Consider the following 20178-nt stretch of genomic DNA (forward strand, 5'->3'; position numbering starts at 1 on the left):
GATCTCTTGACCTCGTAATCCACCCGCCTTGGCCTCCCAAAGTACTGGGATTACAGGCGTGAGCCACCGTGCCCAGCCATTTTTTTTTTTTGAGTCGTGCTCTGTCGCCCAGGCTGGAGTGCAGTGGCGCAACATCAGCCTCCGGGGTTCAAGCGATTCTCCTGCCTTAGCCATCCGAGTAGCTGGGATTACAGGTACGCCACCACGCCTGGCTAGTTTTTGTATTTTTAGTAGAGATGGGGTTTCGCCATGTTGGCCAGGCTGGTCAGGAACTCCTGACCTTAAGTGATCTGCCCGCCTCGGCCTCTCAAAGTACTGGGATTACAGGCGTGAGTCATCGCGCCCGGCGAATTCCTGTATTTTCATACTCAACTGGATTTTACATTAGGGCCTTGAATCCCGAGTATAATTTTGTACTCAAATATAATTTATAAATAAGGCCTTAGCCGCCCAACAAGGTCAAACTAACTAAAAAATAAGTCCTCTCAACCACTGACATTCGCAGCCCCAGCCCTCCGGGCTAAGTACGGTCTGGCCTCACAGAGGGTCTCGGGGAGCCCGGAGACGGGACAGTTCCCGGAGCCACAGGCCCTGCCCTCCAGCTTCGCTAGGGTCAGCGGCAGCGCCACGCCGACTGGCGGGCTGGGCTGGGCGCGCAGCGGCCCGGCGCCCACTTCCGCTTCCCGTGCGGGGGGCGGCGGCAGGGCCGGTGGGCGGCGGCGGCGGCGGCTCCGGGTCCCGGCCCGGGCGCGGCCCTGCGCAGCCCGCCCCCCCGGCCGCAGGGGCGCTCCTGAGCTTGGCGGGGCGGCCGCCGGGGCTGCCTGCGCGGAGGGCGGGGCGGAGGGCCGGCCGCGGCCGACGTGGGTGTTAAGTGGCCGCCCGGGCCGGCGACCTGGAGCCGAGAGCTGGCGGCGGAACCTGAGCGGGACGCGGCCACGCCGGCGCGGCGGTGAGCGCAGCCCGGCCCGGCGCCTGCAGCTGCGGGGAGCGCGCGGGGCGGAGGGAGCGGGGCGCGGGGCGGGCCGCGGCGTCCGGGCGGCGTGACCTTCCCGGGCGGCTGGGGAAGCGGCCAGCGCCGCCGCGCACGTGCCGCTGGACCCCTCCCCGCCCCCGGGTGCCCCGCCGGGGTGGCCGGAGGATCTCGGGGTCGTGGGCCTTCTTCCCGCAGTGTCCCCACCTGGTGGGAACTTTTGTCCGCCTTTGCCCTCAAGTCGTGTCATTCGGCCGCCGGGGCGCCGGCGCTGGGCAGCACGGAGCGGCTTCTGAATGGAGACTCGCGGGCTGCCCGAGAGTGGGCGGCTGGGCAGGGGCGGAAAGCGTTCAGCGCCGGGCAGAGAAAGTTGGAAGTCGTCTTTTTAACCTGTCTTTGCGAGGCCCGGGAGGAGACGCGCCTAGCCGGGTCCTTGGCGGCAAAACCGGTTTGCATCCCGGCGCCTTACAGCCCGTGCTCTGGGGACTGGATGGCGAGCTGGCCAGCGCCTGCTACCGCCCAGCTTTAGCCAGAAGCTGGGATCTTCCCGCAGCAGTTCGTGTTCCCTGGTGGAAAATGCAGCCTCATCTACTGACTCTCACCTCCAAAAAAAAGTTAATTTCCCCAAGGATCGAGAAGAATGGGCGGTTGGCGCTGTTGTTCCTCAGTCGCACCCTGGTGTAATTTGAGAGAGGGGTCAAAGGCGCTGAAAAGATTCTTTTTTCTATTCCAAGTGCTACAGCAAGCTCATAAATCCATTTTAATTCATGCCCAACAGTCTTGCCTCCTCCAAGCCCTGTGTCTTCTCCGAGCCAGAGCTACACACAATGTGAATTAGTTGCCTACTCCTTCTGAGTAAATCTGTTAGTACCCATCATCGTTTTCTATCCTAATAATTCTACTAGTGGCTATTTGCAGAATTAATTAATTTATTTGTTTTTTGAGACAGAGCTTCGCTCTTGTTGCCCAGGCTGTAGTGCAATGGCGCCATGTCGGCTCCCCGCAGCCTCCACCTCCCGGGTTCAATTGATACTCCTGTCTCAGCATCTCGAGTAGCTGGGATTACAGGCATGCACTATCACGCCCGGCTAATTTTGAATTTTTGGTAGAAACAGGGTTTCTCAATGTTGGTCAGGCTGGTCTCGAACTCCTAACCTCAGGTGATATGCCCACCTCGGTCTCTCAAAGTGCTGGGATTACAGGTGTGAGCTACCATGTCCGGCCTATTTGTAGAATTTAATGTGTTTAAGTTTGGCTCACCTAACGGGGTTGAATTCACATGGACAGATGGAGTGCAGTGTGATGTGACTTTCCTTCAAAGTGAAGAAGGAAGTGTCTGTGCCAAATTAAATAAGTGCATTGAGGTTTATCTGGGAGGCCTCACTGGACTTGCCCGTCTGTCTTCTTAGTTGCCTCCTTTTTTTTCTTCCCCTAAAATGCATGGTTGGGTGTTTTATGTTGCTTTTGGCCAGGTTGAAATAGTCAGATTAAATGTTGGTTTGTAGGCACAGACCTGAAAGGGCAGGACTTTGAACTGAATCATCTGTCGCTGACTAGCTGTGTGGCCTTGGATAAGACTTTGTCTCAGTCCAGGCCCCTTGCCTTCTGGAAAGGGATTAGGACCCTGATAAACTTTTTTAGGAAGATACCAGATGGCCACCACCTTTTCAGCCTAGTAAATGGTCCTGTCTCTCCAAATCTATCAACAGCATGTAAATCGGTGTCTTGCACTTCTAACTTAGTTGCCTTATTAAGTACTGTGCCTTTGTTGCCACTGGCTTTAAGTTTTTTGTAAATAAAGGAAGATTATTGAAGTCTGATCATTGGCAAAATGCTTCAAGAAGTTGAAAAAACTTCTCCGTGGACAATGTCTTCTGTTGATGGATGACATTGGTGTTAGGAAGGTACTTGGTACTTGGTGTTCATCTCTGATCCAGCACTACAGGTCACTCGGCTCCTCAGTGTGATGAGGAATAAATTATTCCTTATTATTCACAAATAAGTTAGTGACACCTTTTGAAAATTATACAGAATTAGTTGTTGAGTTGGTGTCAACATTTATTAAGCCCCTGCCTCAGCAGTAGTTGACTTTTGTCAAAAGGGAGAGAAAGAAATTCTAGTTTTCCCCACATCCAAGTCTCCGACCGAAACATACTGAATCAAGATTTCCAGAAGAAAGTCCTGGCAATTTGGATATTTAAGAAGTGCTCTAGGTTATCAAGCAATTTGGACTCAATGACCCAGGTATTATATCTCTAAGTGTGAGTTTGTGGACTGGCAGTTGCCACCTCACTTGGGAGCTCATCAAGACAGGCAGAATCTCTGGTCCCGTCCAAGGCTATTGAATCAGAAGCTGCGTTTTATTTAGCAAGGCCCCCAGGCAACTGCTGTGCACGTTTACAGTTGAAGGGCTAGTGGAGTGTGGTGATAGGAACATGTTTGGTGCTCTGTGCAGGGCCTTGCTCTAAGAACACCTGATGCTGTGCACAGTGGCGCATCCCACCGGTCCCATGTGGCTTTTTGTGATAGCCTTTGTTTGATAATGTTTTTATTATTCACTTTGTACAGATGAGGACTTCTAGCTGTAGAGGCTGAAGGGGCCACGTTGCCAGGTAGAGCAGGCATTCACCAAGGCGTGTGTCATCATGGGTGCAGCTCCCATCCTTGGCTGCCTGGGCGCTCCTTTCCAGTCCTAATGTCTTGTGACATCCCCTAAGGCATCCAGCACAGGCTGCTGTCTGAACTTAGAACTGAGCCTGTTCAATTGATGGCTTAACGTAGGCCTCTTAAAATACAAGTCTGATGTGGTTTGGTACATCTGTGATTGGTTTACTTATTTGGTGTTCCTTTTTTCAGTCTTCAGAAAGGTTGGTTGAAGCGCTGCTGGTGGCTGTTGCATTGATACACAGGGAAGCTTTTTGATCTGTGAGCTTTCTAGAGGGCAGTTGCTAAGTTGCACCGAAACCCTGAGCCCCTTTCTTTTGGAGCAATGTAGAGCCCAGTTCATGGCTCCCAGAAGTTTAGGTTCAGTAATTTGGCTGCAGGCCTAGAGAACAGGAAGCTGCAGACTTGGACTAATGGTGAACTCTTGTCTCCTCCCAGGGATATGTGGTGCCTGTCATAAGCTCCAGAGAGCTGCCTTCCACGGAAACCAGCAGAAGAGTGGGCAAACATGAAGTCCAATCCCGCTATCCAGGCTGCCATTGACCTCACAGCGGGGGCTGCAGGTACAGTCATGTGCCACATAACCATGTTTCTGTCAGTGATGGACAGCATATCTGATGGTGGTCCCATGAGATTATACCAGCATATTTTTACTATACCTTTTCCGTGTTTAGAGACTTTTAGATACACAAATACCACTGTGTTACAGTTGCTTACAGTATCCAGTACAGTAACATGCTGTGCAGGTATATAGCCTAGAAGCAGCAGGCCACACCGTTCAGCCTAGGTGTGGAGTAGGCTATGCCATCTAGGGTCGGTATGTATGCTCTATGATAGCACAATAACAAAATTGTGCAACGACGCAGTTTTCAGAACATGTCCTGATCATTAAGCAACGCCTAACTATAATCCCAGAGAAAACCCAGTCTTCTCCATTCCTCAGGCACCTTCTAAATGAGATCAAATGAAAGTGGTATGAAAATATTACCTTTCTCCCTCCAGAAGCGATGTGCTTTACCTTTGGGATGAATGCATTTGATGGAAGTATAATATTGTTCAGAGCGTGGCAGAAGGTGGAGGCAGAACGTGTCCATTATTGTTAATACCTTCTGAGTCAGGGTGAGGGGTGGAATGTGCCCACTACAGCTGGAAAACAGCTCAGAGGTGAAGCCCCTTGTCCACTGTCACCTGGCTGGGATGTGCAGGTGGCGTGGTTCTTCACTTCAAGCCTGGCAGTCTTCAGAGCCCTTGTAGTGCAAAAATAACACCATGGCGTCTCCTGGAAACACCACTTACTGTCACTGCTAGTGTTGGGAAAGAAAGGACACTCTTTAGAAACATCTTTAAAAATGAGACTGATAATGGACTGTGTCTTAGAGCCATGAAAGGAGAGGAGAAGTTGTAGGATTTGCTGGGAATGTCAGCTAACCTGAGCCTAGGGCCTGAGTCCAAGGGCAGGCTAAGGCCCCCCCGGCACAGGGAGGTGCTGCCTGGGACAAGGGGGTAGTGCTGGCACTGTGCAGGCTACTCCTTAGATCAGCTTAAGGCTGGGCACAGTGGCTCACCCCTGTAATCCCTGTACTTTGGGAGGCCGAGGTGGGTGGATCATGAGGTCAAGAGTTCAAGACCAGCCTGGTCAAGATGGTGAAACCCCACTTCTATGAAAAATACAAAAATTAGTCGGGCGCGGTGGCAGGCATCTGTAATCCCAGCTACTTGGGAGGCGGAGGCAGGAGAATCATTTGAACCCGCTCGGCAGATTGCAGTGAGCGGAGATTACGCCACTGCACTGCGGCCTGGGCAGCAGAGTGAGACTCTGTCTCAAAAAAGAAAAAATAAGATCAGCTTGAACATGCAGGAAGAGCAAGACCCTCAGGCTGAGGCGTGTGGTGGAATGGGAAGTGCATGGTGGTAATTTAGTTCTCCAAAGTCCAGAAGCAGGAAGAGTGGCTGGAATGCTGATTGCCCAGAGGGAAACCCTGGACTACCCTGGCCTCCTAGATCTCATAGTAGTTGCAGCTCCCTGGAGTAGGGAGGCAAGAGGAGGTGTTGCCTAGTGCTCTCCCTGTCCAACATACCTCCCCACTGACCACCAACAGATGAGTATGGTCACGAGTGTGGTCACCTCATCAGTCATTTGCTCAGTTGTGAAAAAGAAATTGTTCAGAGAAGTGCCAAGTGTTTTTCCATGAGCCAAAGGTCAGCCAAGGTATGCTAATGAGGAAGATTGGAGAGAACTCATCCTAGTCGCTGATAAGGAGCCCTGGGTAAGAGCACTTCTCCCAGGGCAGAGCCCGCAAGGAGCGTCCGGACCCCAGACACTCAGGGAACTGAAGGCTGGCAGGGGTCCGCCCAGTAGTCTCTAGTCCACTGCATGCCTTTAGGCTACAGCCTCCCAGGCCCCTCCGCCCTCCCCCATGCCACACTGGGGAGGACGCTGACCCTGAGAATGGTGCAACCATCTGCCTGCCCCTGGCTGCTTCTCGCCAGCACATGAATGCTCTTTGAGCTCAGTTCTATGTCTGCAGTAGGAGGGTGTTTAGCCACATGAGAGAGTCTCACTTTTTGACATTTTATGTCTTTTTAGTCAGTCTGTCAAAGATCTAGAACCTATTGTGATAGAATTAAAAAGTTTATCTTTGGCTGGGCAACGGTGGCTCATGCCTGTAATCCCAGCACTGGGAGGCCGAGGTGGGTGGATCACTTGAGCTCAGGAGTTCAAAACCAGCCTGGCCAACATGGTGAAACCCCGTCTCTACTAAAAATACAAAAATTAGCCAGGCGTGGTGGCACATACCTATAACCCCAGCTACTCTGGAGGCTGAGGCAGGAGAATGGCATGAACCCAGAAGGCAGAGGTTGAAGTGAGCCAGGATTGCACCATTGCACTCTGGCCTGGGTGACAGATCAAGAATCCACTAGGAAAAAAAAAAGTTTATATTTTCCCATTTATGTGCATACAGGTATTTGGGTACCACATTTAGAATTTACACTTAGTTTGAAAGATAGAAATTGCCACAGGATGGTTGTGGGCCTGGTATTTGCTGGTGGGCAAGTTTTGAACATGTATTGGGCCCTTATATGTACTGACACTGTCCCCATCACTGTTGGACTGGTATTTCTCCCTGTGCTGGCGACACAGGGATGCCTCTCACCGAGGTAGAGCTGCTGTGGGTAGTCTAACCTCTGAGGACAACAAAGCCCTTTCCTTGTGGGGTAGGATGGGGAGGGGGAGCGAGACATGATCTATAGGTTGGCGCTGGGCAGAGGAGGTCCCTATCAGTGACAGACACCAAAACCTCTGTTCCACTGTGAGCTTCACGGAATGCAAATGAAAGTAGATTCCCACTTTTGAGGGTCTTGGAGTCTTTGAATGCTGGAGCTAGAGAGGGGCTTTAAAAGACCTTGATGGCTTGAATGCTCATTGGATATGTAGAAAAAGGCCCAGAGAGGGGCAGTTGATTTGTTCAAGGTTCCACAGCAAGATGGTGTGAAGACAGGGCAGGACTGTGGTCCCTGGGTCCCTTGTCTGGTGTTGTTACTCTTAATGTCCCTTTCCCTAATTCCACTTTCTAGAGTTTAGATGGAATAACTATGTATAGTGTCAAAGTCAGGAAGTTGACCTCTTAAATATTTTCTGTAAGCCTTCTTTTGCATTTTGATGAAGCGTTAAAAGCTCCTCTTGGGTTCAGGGGGAGATGGTAAGTGCTAACCACTGGCACTTCCCATGACGCTGACCCTGTTGCAGGGTCTGGGGATATTGTAGGGTGGTTACAGTTCGTTCCTTTTCTTCCGTTTAGAATTTTTATTGAAATGATTTCATGTGGCTGGCCATGGTGGCTGACGCCTGTAATCCCAGCATTTTGGGAGGCCGAGGCAGGAGGATATTTGAGGCTAGGGGTTCAAGACCAGCCTGGCCAACATGGTGAAACCCCATCTCTATGAAAAGCACAAAAATTAGCCAGGCATGGTGGTGGATGCCTATAATTCCAGCTACTTGGGAAGCTAAGGCACAGGAATTGCTTGAACCTGGGAAGCTGAGGTTGCAGTGAGCTGAGATTGTACTGCTGCACTCCAGCCTGGGCAACAGAGTGAGACTTCATCTCAAAAAAAAAAAAAAAAAAAGAAAAGAAATGATTCTGTGCAATGTAGACTTTGCTGTATTTAATATTCTCTCTCTCTCTCTTTTTTTTCTTTTTGAGACGTAGTTTCACTCTTGTTGTCTAGGCTGGAGTGCAATGGCATGATCTCGGCTCACTGCAACCTCCGGCTCCTGAGTTCAAGTGATTTTCCTGCCTCAGCCTCCCGAGTAGCTGGGATTACAGGCATGTACCACCACGCCCGGCTAATTTTGTATTTTTGGTACAGACAGGGTTTCTCCATGTTGGTCAGGCGGTCTTGAACTCCTGACCTCAGGTGATCCGCCTGCCTCAGCCTCCCAGAGTGCTGGGATTGCAAGCATGAGCCAACCGCTCCTGGTCTTAATATCCTTATAAAAGTATATAAATAAAGGATTTAAACTAAGAATAAATAAATTTCAGTCCATTCTCTATCTAAATACATGTTATTAATTGGTAGAGTTCAAATGAGATTTTTCTGTAGAGTGAAATATTTCGCTCTTTGGGGATTAATTAGCCAGACTCCTTGTTTCCTTTCCATGGTGCGGGGTCTGATCAGTCCCGCTGGGCATTAGGCAGAGTGAGTGATGAAGATTTCCCAGGTTTCCCCTCCCTTTCTGTGGCTTCCGTCTCTTGCACACACAGTAACTGTTGGTTATTAACCACTTATGTAGCTGGCGCTGTGCTAAGCCTGTCTTCTCCATTTTTATTTAATCCTCGCGCTAACCCTGTGAGGTGGCATGGATGAAGAACTGAGGCTCAGAAGTTACACGGCTTGTCAGGATCTCGCAGCAAAGCCATAGTTCCTCTGACGCTCTTGCCCAGGCTCCTGCATGCTCACTGCACTGTTGCATCCTGGGCCTGCCTCTCTCCCCTGCCTGGCAGGAGCTCTTTCAGGGTGGGATTTAGGTGCCAGGCACATTAAGGACCTGCTATACATTGTTTACTGGACATGGCTGGAAGGTTTTGGAGGAAAAGAGGTTGAAAAGAACTGAAGCAGAGGTAAGTTTTAGGGCCTGTGCGTTCTTTCCATGGATAATGAAACCAGAGCCTCATACTAGAGCAGTCTTCTGTCCTGATTCCAGGGGGCACAGCATGTGTACTGACTGGGCAGCCCTTCGACACAATGAAAGTAAAGATGCAGACGTTCCCTGAGCTGTACCGAGGCCTTACCGACTGCTGCCTGAAGACTTACTCCCAGGTGGGCTTCCGCGGCTTCTACAAGGGGACCAGCCCAGCACTCATCGCCAACATTGCTGAGAACTCCGTCCTCTTCATGTGCTACGGCTTCTGCCAGCAGGTGGTACGGAAAGTGGCTGGATTGGACAAGCAGGCAAAGCTGAGGTGAGTCAAGGACACACACTTTTTTTGTTTGTTTTTTAAAAAACACAAAACTGGCTAGGCATGGTGGCTCATGCTTGTAATCCCAGCACCTTGGGAGGCAAAGGCAAGAGAATGGCTTGAGGCTGGGAGTTCAAAACCAGCGTGGGCAACATAGCAAGATCCCTATCTCTACAAAAATCAGAAATTAAAATCTGGCCAGGCACAGTGGCTCACGCCTGTAGTCTTAGCACTTGGGAGGCCGAGGCGGTTGGATTGCCTGAGCTCAGGAGTTCGAGACCAGCCTGGGGAACACGGTGAAACCCCGTCTCTACTAAAAATACAAAAAATTAGCCAGGCATGGCGGCATGTGCCTGTAATCCCAGCTACTTAGGAGACTGAGACAGGACAATCGCTTGAACCGGGGAGGCAGAGGCTGCAGTGAGCCGAGATCCTGCCATTGCACTCCAGCCTGGGCAACAGAGCAAGACTCCGTCTCAAAAAAAAAAAAATAATAACAAAAAAAAATTTTTTTACTCTGTTGTATGGTGACAGTTTTACTGATGCCTTATGTGGAGGAACATTTCCTTTTTTTTTTAGTTTTTTTTTTTTCCTTTTTTTGTTGTTTTTAATTTAATTTTTTATTTTTTAAATATTTTCAGTCTTAGAACATTTCCTTTTTAAAAACATAACTGCTTTCCTTTTATTTATGAAGTTATACATTGCCATTATATAAAACTTGGAAACCACACGTGCAGTCCATGAAGGAGACCTGCTTATAATGCAGCACCGAGAACGAACTGTGCTTCTGTTTCCGTTTTCTTCAGGAGAATGCTGTTCAAATGCCGCTGGCAGTGCTACCTTTCATCAGCAGACACGCTGCACTAAAACCATAGATGCCGCTTGTGATCCAAGTTTTAGCCTTTCTTTCATAAGCAAAATGCAGAGAGCATTGGAAGAGTTTGAGCCAGATAGATTTGAGGAGGTTTAGGAAGGGTCAGAAATGTCTGAGAAGACGCCAGGGAATCCACCTTTCTCTGTACAGATCCCCCCAAAACATGAGACTTTGGCTCGTGCTTGGTCTTGCCTTGGGTGTTTCTTATATAGAGACTAAAGAGAATTTGGAAACCACTGGGATGCTTAGCTCTCCCTCCTTTGAACATTGATTTATTTTAAATCACGTAAAATTATGATATAAGCTTCAGGGTTGCAAAGGGCAGTCTCAGTTATTTCAGTAGGAGTTCGAAACCCGATTGCAGCTGCAGGACCCACACAACTGAATTTGGTTCCTTGCGTTCAGCAGTGTTCTCTGGAGGTGCCTGGAGGTCTGAGGGTGTGGCCTTTTATAGGCAGGAATTCCACCGTGATGGGTAGAGCGTGGTTTTTTTAAAGGCTTGGGACTGGATACGATTGCCCATGAAGACAGTATAGATAGCGAGGAGGGCTGAGCGTGGATGGGATGACCCTCCAGCACAGAAGGGGTAGGCAGGAAGGCAGTAAAGAAACGAGCAGGGCACAAACCAGGAGAGTGTGGCATGTCATGATGGAGACTGAACAGAAGCAAAACCACAGGCGACTGTAGTTTTGTTCCTTGTTGAAGGAGAGATACTCTATTAGAGAAGGCCTGGACTTGAGTTCACCTTTCTTGCAAAGGACAAAATGGGGAGAGAAGACAGGGAAGCGGTGAGCAGCCATGTGAGATTCTGGAGAAGACCTCTGTCCTCTGAGCAAAGCAGCCTCTCCCCCCACAGGATAGACAGTGACTTCGGTCTTGCATGAGTGAAACCATTGGGGATCTGGCCCTGCCTCCCCCTCCGCTTTCTTGTTTCCTTATCCTGTGAACAAAGTGAAGGACAGGTAAGAGCATATTGTTTTTCTGCTGAGAACAATCTAATACTTTATAGCTGCATTTCCCCACACTGCTTTCAGAACACTGAATTGCTGGGGTCCTTAAGAAAGGGTTGGGAAATACGTCACAGTGTCTCTCTCATGAAGAATCACTCTGGATACATTTATTTTATGTAATGTATGTGTTATTTAGTTCATTAACGATGCCTAAGACTGGGCACAGTGGCTCACGCCTGTAGTGTCAGCACTTCGAGAGACTGAGGTGGGCAGATTACTTGAGCCCAGGAGTTTGAGACCAACCTGGGCAACATGGCAAAAGCCTGTCTCTACAAAAACTACAAAACTTACCTGAGCGTGGTAGCACACGTCTGTGGTCCCAGCTACTGGAGAGGCTAAGGTGGGAGGATTGCTTGAGCTCAGAAGGCGGAGGTTGCAATGAGATGACGCCACTGCACTCTAGCTTGGGCAACAGAGGAAGACCCTGTCTCTCAAAAAAAAGATACTTGGATGTTTTGCAGTAAAGAAAGCATCCCGATTAACCTTATCTAATCCAGCACTCATGTTTTTTGAGCTTGGGGCCTTTTTTTTTTTTCATCCTGAGGAACAGTGTTTGCCTCTTACCTGTTGGGGAAATGCTCCCTTAGAGTCTACAAAGTTCTGACCTGTATATCGTGTCTCCATAGCCCTCACCGTGGTCCTGTGAGAGCAGCAAGGCAGATGTTACCTCTATCTTACGGATGGAGGAACTGAGGTGCTGATATTGACATGCCCATGGTCACCCAGCTAAGGACTTGAACTCGCGTCCTCTGAGCCCCTGCCCAGTTGCCTTTCCATCAGACCACAGTTGGGGGTCTGGAATATTTTGTAAGGGTCAGTTTTAGAGAGAAGATTAATCGGGAGCAGTGAAAGGAAGGAGCTGCTTGTGAGAGCCTGTGGTGAATTTCTGCAATCACATTGTAAATATTTGTCTGTTCCTGGTTTCAACATGTCCCAGAGTGTTGTTCTACTTTGATGTTTGGCTGGACAGGGTCTTACACAGCAGGATTGCTCAGGTACATGTTTGTTGAATAGATGACGAACGGATACTTCTTAGAAAAAAAATCCCATCCTATACCTATAACCATTGCAATTCCAGTTCTACACATTTATACTACATACAGAACCAGGGGCCCATGCACCTCATTCTGTGCACCAGTCGATGAAAGTATTCATTAGAAAGCCAAAGTCCACTGCATATCTGATTTTGCCGTGTCCTTGCACTATAATAATGTGCTTGCTGTTTGTTCGGATGTCTGAGCATTATTATATCTTAAACTCAGTAGACTTCTACATTTATTGACTGCCACCTTTGTCCTGGCAAACCTGGCAGACCCTGATTAATGCCCTTAATTGACTATTGCCTGTCAGCAGGTTAACAGAGTGTCCCTGAGGGAGGCCAACTGTGGATCTGAGGCTAGCTGAAAGACAGCAGAAACCATTTTAAGCTTTGGTTCTAACAGGCTGCTAAGGAGTGAAGTGGGGGGAAGGAATGGTCTGGACGGCATTGGATGGTTTCTACACCCCATAAAAGTGTGTGCAAGTACATTTGTGTATCTGGTTCTCCTTTGTTAATGGTTTTAGTCTTAATTCTCTAACATCAATAGGAAGTCCATACTGCAAGCCATGCCTTCCTCCTGAAAGAAACCCCTACTTCAAGCCAAGCCTTCTGAGAGACTTGGGTGTATCTGAGGCCAGCTCAGCCTCTGGGAAACCCCCCTTGCAGCTGGCCACGGCACAGAAGCTGGACCACCAGGGACTAGCAGACCAGGGCCAAAACTGGGGACTACCTTGATTTTATACTAATCTGTAACACTGGTAAAACTTCAGTACTCCTGAATATGGTAGCTCTGTCTGTACTTTGCTCACAGTTTAGAGAAAAATTGTTAGGGGATTATATATCTACCGAGGTAGTTAGCCGAGGAGATTCCCACCCACCCTTGGAGGTTTTTGGAAATCTGTGAGGGTGATCGTGGCTGTTGAGTGAGAGCATGATGCTGGCGTTGAATGGGTGTCAGGGAACCAGTTCAGTCCTTCCTGCCCAATGAAGGATTGTCCCAGCCCAAATACCAGTCATGATCCTGTGACACAAAACTCTTCTGTGGCTGGAAGTGATCTGTCTTGACTCCCATGAACCATGAACTCCCAGAGAAGTCTTTCTTCTGAAAAACTTCTCAGACTTTTCCCCATATTCTTTTTTGTTTTTTTTCTGAAACAGTCTCACTGTCACCCAGGAGTGTAGTAGCACAATCTCAGCTCACTGCAACCTCCACCTCCCCAGTTCAGGTACTTCTTGTGCCTCAGCCACCTGAGTAGCTGGGATTACAGGCATTCACCACCAAAAATACGCTAATTTTGTATTTTTAGTAGAGAAGAGGTTTTGCCATGTTGGCCAGACCTCAAGTGTTCTGCTCGCCTCGGCCTCCCAAAATGCTGGGATTACAGATATGAGCCATCGTGCCTGGCCTCCCCATATTCTTGAACTCTTACTGGATTCCAGTTTCACAGCCCTGCTGGTGACCTTTGGCTGGTGGTACCAAATCCATATGTGAGGTGGATGCTTCTGTTTTTGTATTTGTGTGCATTTATCCCTCTGCCTGGTGCAGATTTCCAGTTTAGCCATTTCACCTAATACCATCGAGCTTGCAGACTTGTACTGGCTTCACCCACTCCTGTGGCACCATTTTACCCTCTTCTGTGCTGCTGAGGTGGTTGGTCATCAGCTGAACTGGAAAATGTTTTTGTGATGCAGCAACTTTTGGTTAAAAGCTTACTCTGGGTTTTCATCTGTGGCAGTTAACATCGCACATCGGTTGCTCCAGGTTGGACTCTGGGCATGTAGGGATGGCCTTAGAACCTAGTTTTATTTAAAACTTAGAGCAAATGCAGTGAAGTATTAATAGTGCATGTTTTTCAGTGGGGGGTTATGGGTAATACTTTCCTCCTTTCCTTTAGGTTTTTTTGTGGAGTTTTATTTTGTCATGTCACGATATATCTTGGCTTTGGCTGCTGTAACAGAGTACTACAGACTGAGTGGCTTAAACAAACACTTCTCACAGTTCTAGGGGCTGAAAAGTCTAAGATCAGGGTTCCAGCAGATCTGCTATCTGGTGAGGGCTTGTTCTTCTTAATTTGAACGTAGCCATCTTCTCACTGTCCTCACATGGCAGAGAGTGAGCCAGCTCTCTGGCTTCTTCTTCTAAGGGCACTAATCCCATCACAGTGGCCCTACCCACATGACCTCATCTATACCTCATTACTTCCAAAGGCCCTGTCTCCTAACACCATCACCTTGGGGGGACAAAAGTCAGTCCATAGCGCCGTGTGTAATAAAAAGAATATGGATGTTGCCATCAGGAAGACCTGACTTCACATCCTAGCACTTGTACTTAGTAGCTGTGTGACTGGCCACATTGTGTGTCATCTCTGAGCGTCACTTCCCATAGGGAATTGGGGTACTGCTGTCTGCCTCACAGGGTTGTGGGATCCACAGATGAAACAGCACATGCAAGTTTCCTTCCTTTCATCATTTTCTTAGACACAGAGGTCTCTCTGTGTTGCCCAAGCTAGAATGCAGTGGCTGTTCACGATGCAATCACAGCACTGCAGTCTAGAACACCTGGGCTCAAGTGATCCTCCCACCTCAGCCTCCTGAGTAGCTGAAATCACAGGTTCATGCCCTGACGCCTGGCTCCTTACCCTGCATTATCACAAAAGTGCCATCCATGTGGTGAGTGCTAAAGGAATGAAGAAACTGAGGGGTAGCTGTCTGCTTGTGTGCTTTCAGTGATCTGCAGAACGCAGCTGCTGGTTCCTTTGCCTCTGCCTTTGCTGCACTGGTGCTCTGCCCCACAGAGCTCGTGAAGTGCCGGCTGCAGACCATGTACGAGATGGAGACATCAGGAAAGATAGCCAAAAGCCAGAAGTAAGTGCCACTCGGGCAAAAACGTCAGGTCTCTATTGCCCTAGTGTATTGGATGTTTTTTCATTTTATACTGTTGTAGATGTGGAAGCCGATTTATCTACTCCAAAATACTGTTTCTAGAAAGCTTTCCCATATCAGTCAGAGATTTTCTGAAAGGATTGTCTGTGATTGGACCTACCACCCATCTCCTAGAAAGTCTTAGACAGATATTTAACACCCCAGAACTGGAGAAGCCAGGAGCTTAATACCCTTTTGGCCTCTTGGAAACATAAGGCATGATCTTCAACCATTTTTGGAGGTAGATGGTGGGTGGCTTTTGAACTTGGCCTGAGACCTGAGCCTTCATAAGTGCCAATTTGGATTCTGAGATGAGTATTTGATGCTCACTCCCAGGTTTCACATGGGTATTCAGGCTGATTGCCCCAGATCCTAGAGGTAACTTTCCCTGCCCCGCTTACCCTTAGTCCTTCAAGTGCACCTGCAAAGTTCTGAGAACATTAATCAGTACCTTTGTAAGCAGAGCTATTCTTAAATCATTAAATCACTCTCTAGCTCAGTCTTGAAAACATTCTCATCCTCTGAGAGTGCTGTGTCATACACAATTTGATTTACTTGAATTGGAAAGTATTATCTTTATTAATTGCAAAACTTGCATATTTATCTTGACATCTAGCTGAGTTCTGAGCAAGGATATTGCTGTGGTTAACTCAAAGCCTATAAATCTGCTGGAAAAGATCAGTAGATAAAAATCAGTAGACCATTTTCAGGGATCAGTCCCCACTCAGTGAGAATGGGGTTGGAAGAGTGCCCTGTTTTCTGCACCCTTGAGATTCATTACAACCAACTTGAATCTAACATTCATTGCCTACAAGTCCAAGAGTGTAAGTCTTTAAAACTTCTTGTTGAAATATACACGTAGTATCATGAATGCACATGTAAGTCACAAGTATGCAGTTCTATAAATAGTGACACAATTTATGTGCCTTTGTAACCTGTGTCTGGATTAACAAATAGAAATTAACAGCACCCAGAAAGCTGCCCTCGTGTGCCTTGGAAGTAATTCAAGGTAATTAAAAGATAGTAATAGTTATATCCAAGGGACTCAGGCAGATGGATGCCTTGAATTATCAGTTGATTTTGTATTTGAGGTCTAGCAGTGTTCTCACAAGACATGGTATGGTAGCTTGGGGCTAAGACTTGGATTGGAAGGGAGGTTAATTGTGTTGCGCTGGATTACTTTGTTACGTTCCATGTAGCCATGCTACAGAAAGGGCTGGCTAATGGAGAATACCTGACAGCGCTTTCTGAAGCTCTCAGAAGGAAAGTAGTTATTAAACGTCTGTAGCCTTTATTACCTTGGGACTTGATCCTTTGTCTATCTGAGCCAAGTCCCCTGCTCTCTGAGAACAAAGTGGGGAGAGGGGGATTCATTAAGTTGCATGGACTGTGTGATTTCTTGGCCTGTTCTTAGCAGGGATAAAGCTGCCCCGGCAGCCCCGCAAAGTGTCCTGTGTTCCGGCTACTGCAGGAGCAGGGCTGTGATCTACTTAGAATTCTCCTGCATCCCTGCTGCTCTGAGAACTAAATTCTTGATGCTTCTGCGTGACAGGTGCTATAACTTGTTCTCAGAATTTGTCTTACCTTCAAATAACATTGACTCCTTCATTCATTTCTTTGCACTAAAACGAAACAAACCCTATAAACACCTGAACAGATTTCCCAAAAACACATCAGAAAGATTGAGGAAATAGGAATCACAGTGATAAGGGACCGGGCAATACAATACCATTTTATGCTTGCTGAGTTTAGACAACTCCTTATTATAAATAAATTGTAGTTTTCATATATCCACTACTGAAAAAATGTGTATTAGCTTTTATATCTTTGATAATCTGACTTGTAGAAACGTTGCCTCTATTTTAATAAAATTTCTTTACCAATAATTTAGGTGACAAAACTTGTTATAATTATGCCTCTCTGAGACATTTCGTTCCCACAGAAGATGGCTTTTAGTCTCAATTCCTGGCTCTTCATTTATAAAATCAGCTGCTTCCTTACTAGTGGTTGATCAGATCTGTGAATTGGTTGTAAATGCCCTTGTCCATTCTTCCTTCCCACCTGCTATAACTGAGTCTGTCTCTCTGTGTCTCCTAGTACCGTGTGGTCTGTCATCAAGAGTATCCTTAGGAAGGATGGCCCCTTGGGCTTCTACCATGGACTCTCAAGCACTTTACTTCGAGAAGTACCGGGCTATTTCTTCTTCTTCGGTGGCTATGAACTGAGCCGGTCATTTTTTGCATCAGGGAGATCAAAAGATGAACTAGGTAAATGTGTCTGCGCGACTGCGGTGGGTTATGATGGTGTCTGCTCCCTGAAGGTGTGGTTTCTGTGGACTCTGCTCGTTGCGCTCTCCTCCCCACATTGGTGGCTCCATCTGGCACAGGGAAGCTTCTGGATGCCAGAAGGTAACGTGTTGGCAGGCAGTGAATAGCACCCACCCTCCAGGCTTGATAATTTCCTTAGGACAGGGGTTGTAGCAGTACATCCCAAATTTCCTTACTGGAATAAAGTTTGTTAATTTTTCTGGATCTATTTTACGGGAGAAGTCGTCCAAAAATTACTTTCCCAATTGGGGAATCACCTATAAATAATCCTGAAATAAGCTTAAAACTCGACCATCTTAATAGTGTTTTGAGAGCAGTGAAAACCATAGTTCTTTGTAGCTTATCATGTTTAGCTGGTTGGTACAACTACATGCAATGTTGGGCTCACATAAGTGAGTGAGTTTTTATCATCATCTCCTTCAGTATGTTGAGTCTGTTCTGGGGTTAGTCAAGCTCCCAGACTTAACTGCTATGTTAATAAAAACAATTTTGGCTTTTAATGGTAAAGGAAGAATCAGGGCTATTAAAATACTTAAGAGTGAGAAAGTTGAAAAAGCCGTAGATTGTGTTTGGCCTGTCTTCTCCCTACTGGAAGGGGTTGCCACCCAGCTGGAGGCCTGCTGGTTTCCGTGGGCCAGCCCTCGACACCTCAGTGACCAAACTAAATATAATCCTCACTAGAGTTTCTTGTTCTTGGCAAGACCCAGGGGTAGACCTGGGCTACCAAACAAAACCTTGAATTCTTAGAGCTTGGTAACAAGAGCTTTGACAGCTTCCTCAAAGAACTGTATTCTGCAGCATTAGCATTTCTGTTTACACCCACCTGCAGCGATTACTACATTGACCTCTGGAAGTGTCACATCAGCTGTTCTTGAGACAAAATACCATTTGCTATTTTGTTTTTCTCTAGGCCCTGTGCCTTTGATGTTAAGTGGTGGAGTTGGTGGGATTTGCCTCTGGCTTGCGGTATACCCAGTGGATTGTATCAAATCCAGAATTCAAGTTCTTTCCATGTCTGGAAAACAGGCAGGATTTATTGGAACCTTTATAAATGTTGTGAAGAACGAAGGTGAGTAAACACCTGTTTTTCCAGCATCTAGTGTACATCTTAACATCTCAGATATGAACTTGTTTTGATTGTTAAAAGAAAGAGGACAGTAACACAGAAACTTTGTGTCTCAAATAGAGCACAGATACCTTGTGTATTACTCATTGTAGTAGACTCCCCTCTATTTGTATAACATGTAAAGTTTTACAAAGGACTTATACTTCCCTTATCTAATTCAATCTTCATAACCACCCTGGGCAGTACTAATACTATAAACAGGTCTCCAGCTTCAAGGTTAGTGCTCTTGTCACTGCCCAGATGAAACTGCAGAGCTGCTGCCACCTCCGTCTGGCCATCTCAGCCTCAACTCTGCCCCTCCATGTACCAAGAGTTAATCAAGCATGGAATTGGTGTATGTTACCTGAGCATCAGTCAGTTTTCCCAGGAGACCTGATGCTTGTCCTTGTTTTTGTTAGTCTATTTAGGGAAAGCTGGAAATGTGTCCTTCCATGACTTGGCTTTTAGCGCTGTTGTCTGGATTTGCATGTGTAAATATACCTGTGCTGTGCGGCTGCATGGGGATCCCCAAAGGAGGGATCCTTGCAGTCTTTTTGATTGCCCTTTTATCTTCTAGGAATAATGGCCTTATATTCCGGACTAAAGCCTACTATGATTCGAGCATTCCCTGCTAATGGAGCACTCTTTTTGGCCTACGAATATAGCAGGAAGTTGATGATGAGCCAGTTGGAAGCATACTGAAGTGTCCTGGTGGGGCTGAGCCAAGCACAGGTGTCCGAGGACTACAGTTCATCTCAGGGTTTCCTGGAGTACAAGATGAGCATGAAGTTATTCTGATTTCTTGAGAATTTTGCTTTTTGTCTTCCCTTCTACCCTACATCTTAAACTTTACGGAAGAACCTCTATTTTGCATCATACCGTTTCTGCCAAAAATTGTACTGAAATAGAAAAGTCACTGCTCTTGCCCTTGGTAAAACATAGAGTGGTCAGTAACCTTATACACCTAATTCAAAAGGCCGAATATAGTTCTGTCAGGGCTTTTACGTAAACCTCTACTTGTATATGCAATTTGGACAGTTATGTGTTGAGGGAAATACAGTTTGGTTCCATGTTTATTATTTCAAATATTATCAGAAAAACCCAGAGGTGATATTTCTCATGAAGATGCTTATAAATGGTTGTTTAACCCATTCTAGATGTAGGGTCTGCTTAATGTGTGTACTATTCTAAATGGTTGTTTTTTTGTTTTGTTTTGTTTTTGTTTTTGGATATGGAGTCTTGCTCAGTTGCCCAGGCTGGAGTGCAATGGCATGATCTCAGTTCACTGCAACCTTCATCTCCTGGGTTCAATTCTCTCACCTCAGCCTCCCGAGTAGCTGGGATTACAGGTATGTGCCACCATGGCCAGCTAAAATTTTTTTTTTTTTTTTTGAGACAGAGTCTCACACTGTCATCCGGACTGGAATGCAGTGGTGCGATCTCGGCTCACTGCAGCCTCCCCCTCCTAGGTTCAAGCGATTCTCCTGCCTCAAACTTCCCAAGTAGCTGGGATTACAGGTGCCCACCACCACAACCAGCTAATTTTTTGTATTTTTAGCAGAGACAGGGTTTTACTATGTTGGCCAGGCTGGTCTTGAACTCCTGAACTTGTGATCTGCCCGCCTCAGCCTCCCAAAGTGCTGGGATTACAGGCATGAGCCAACGCACCCAGCCCTTTTTTTTTGTTATTTTTTGTAGAGATGGGGTTTCACCATGTTGGCCAGGCTGGTCTTGAACTCCTGACCTCAAGTGATCCACCTGCCTCAGCCTCTCAAAGTGTTGCAATTACCAGTGTGAGCCACCATGCC

At 47.3% G+C, this 20178-nt stretch overlaps 1 protein-coding gene across 5 annotated transcripts; it reads left to right on the top strand.

Annotated features, from left to right (window-relative positions):
• The first annotated feature begins 689 nt into the window (after positions 1-689).
• Positions 690-19526, top strand: SLC25A15 (solute carrier family 25 member 15). 5 transcript variants are annotated; one of them, XM_032294539.1, is made up of 7 exons: positions 690-949; positions 4073-4197; positions 8838-9096; positions 14744-14881; positions 17036-17205; positions 18176-18334; positions 18948-19526. In XM_032294539.1, exons 2-7 carry the CDS (start codon positions 4143-4145, stop codon positions 19070-19072), a joined length of 906 nt encoding a protein of 301 aa, XP_032150430.1. In that variant the 5' UTR covers positions 690-949; positions 4073-4142; the 3' UTR covers positions 19073-19526. The 5 variants fall into 5 exon arrangements, with proteins under 5 accessions (XP_032150430.1, XP_032150434.1, XP_032150431.1 ...); XM_032294540.1 differs by lacking the exon at positions 690-949 and adding an exon at positions 1748-1833; XM_032294543.1 differs by lacking the exon at positions 14744-14881.
• Positions 19527-20178: the final 652 nt, after the last annotated feature.

This window comes from Sapajus apella, unplaced genomic scaffold (assembly GCF_009761245.1).
Source record: "Sapajus apella isolate SASKATOON/1434 unplaced genomic scaffold, GSC_monkey_1.0 scaffold32, whole genome shotgun sequence".
NCBI classification, from domain to species: Eukaryota; Metazoa; Chordata; class Mammalia; order Primates; family Cebidae; genus Sapajus; species Sapajus apella.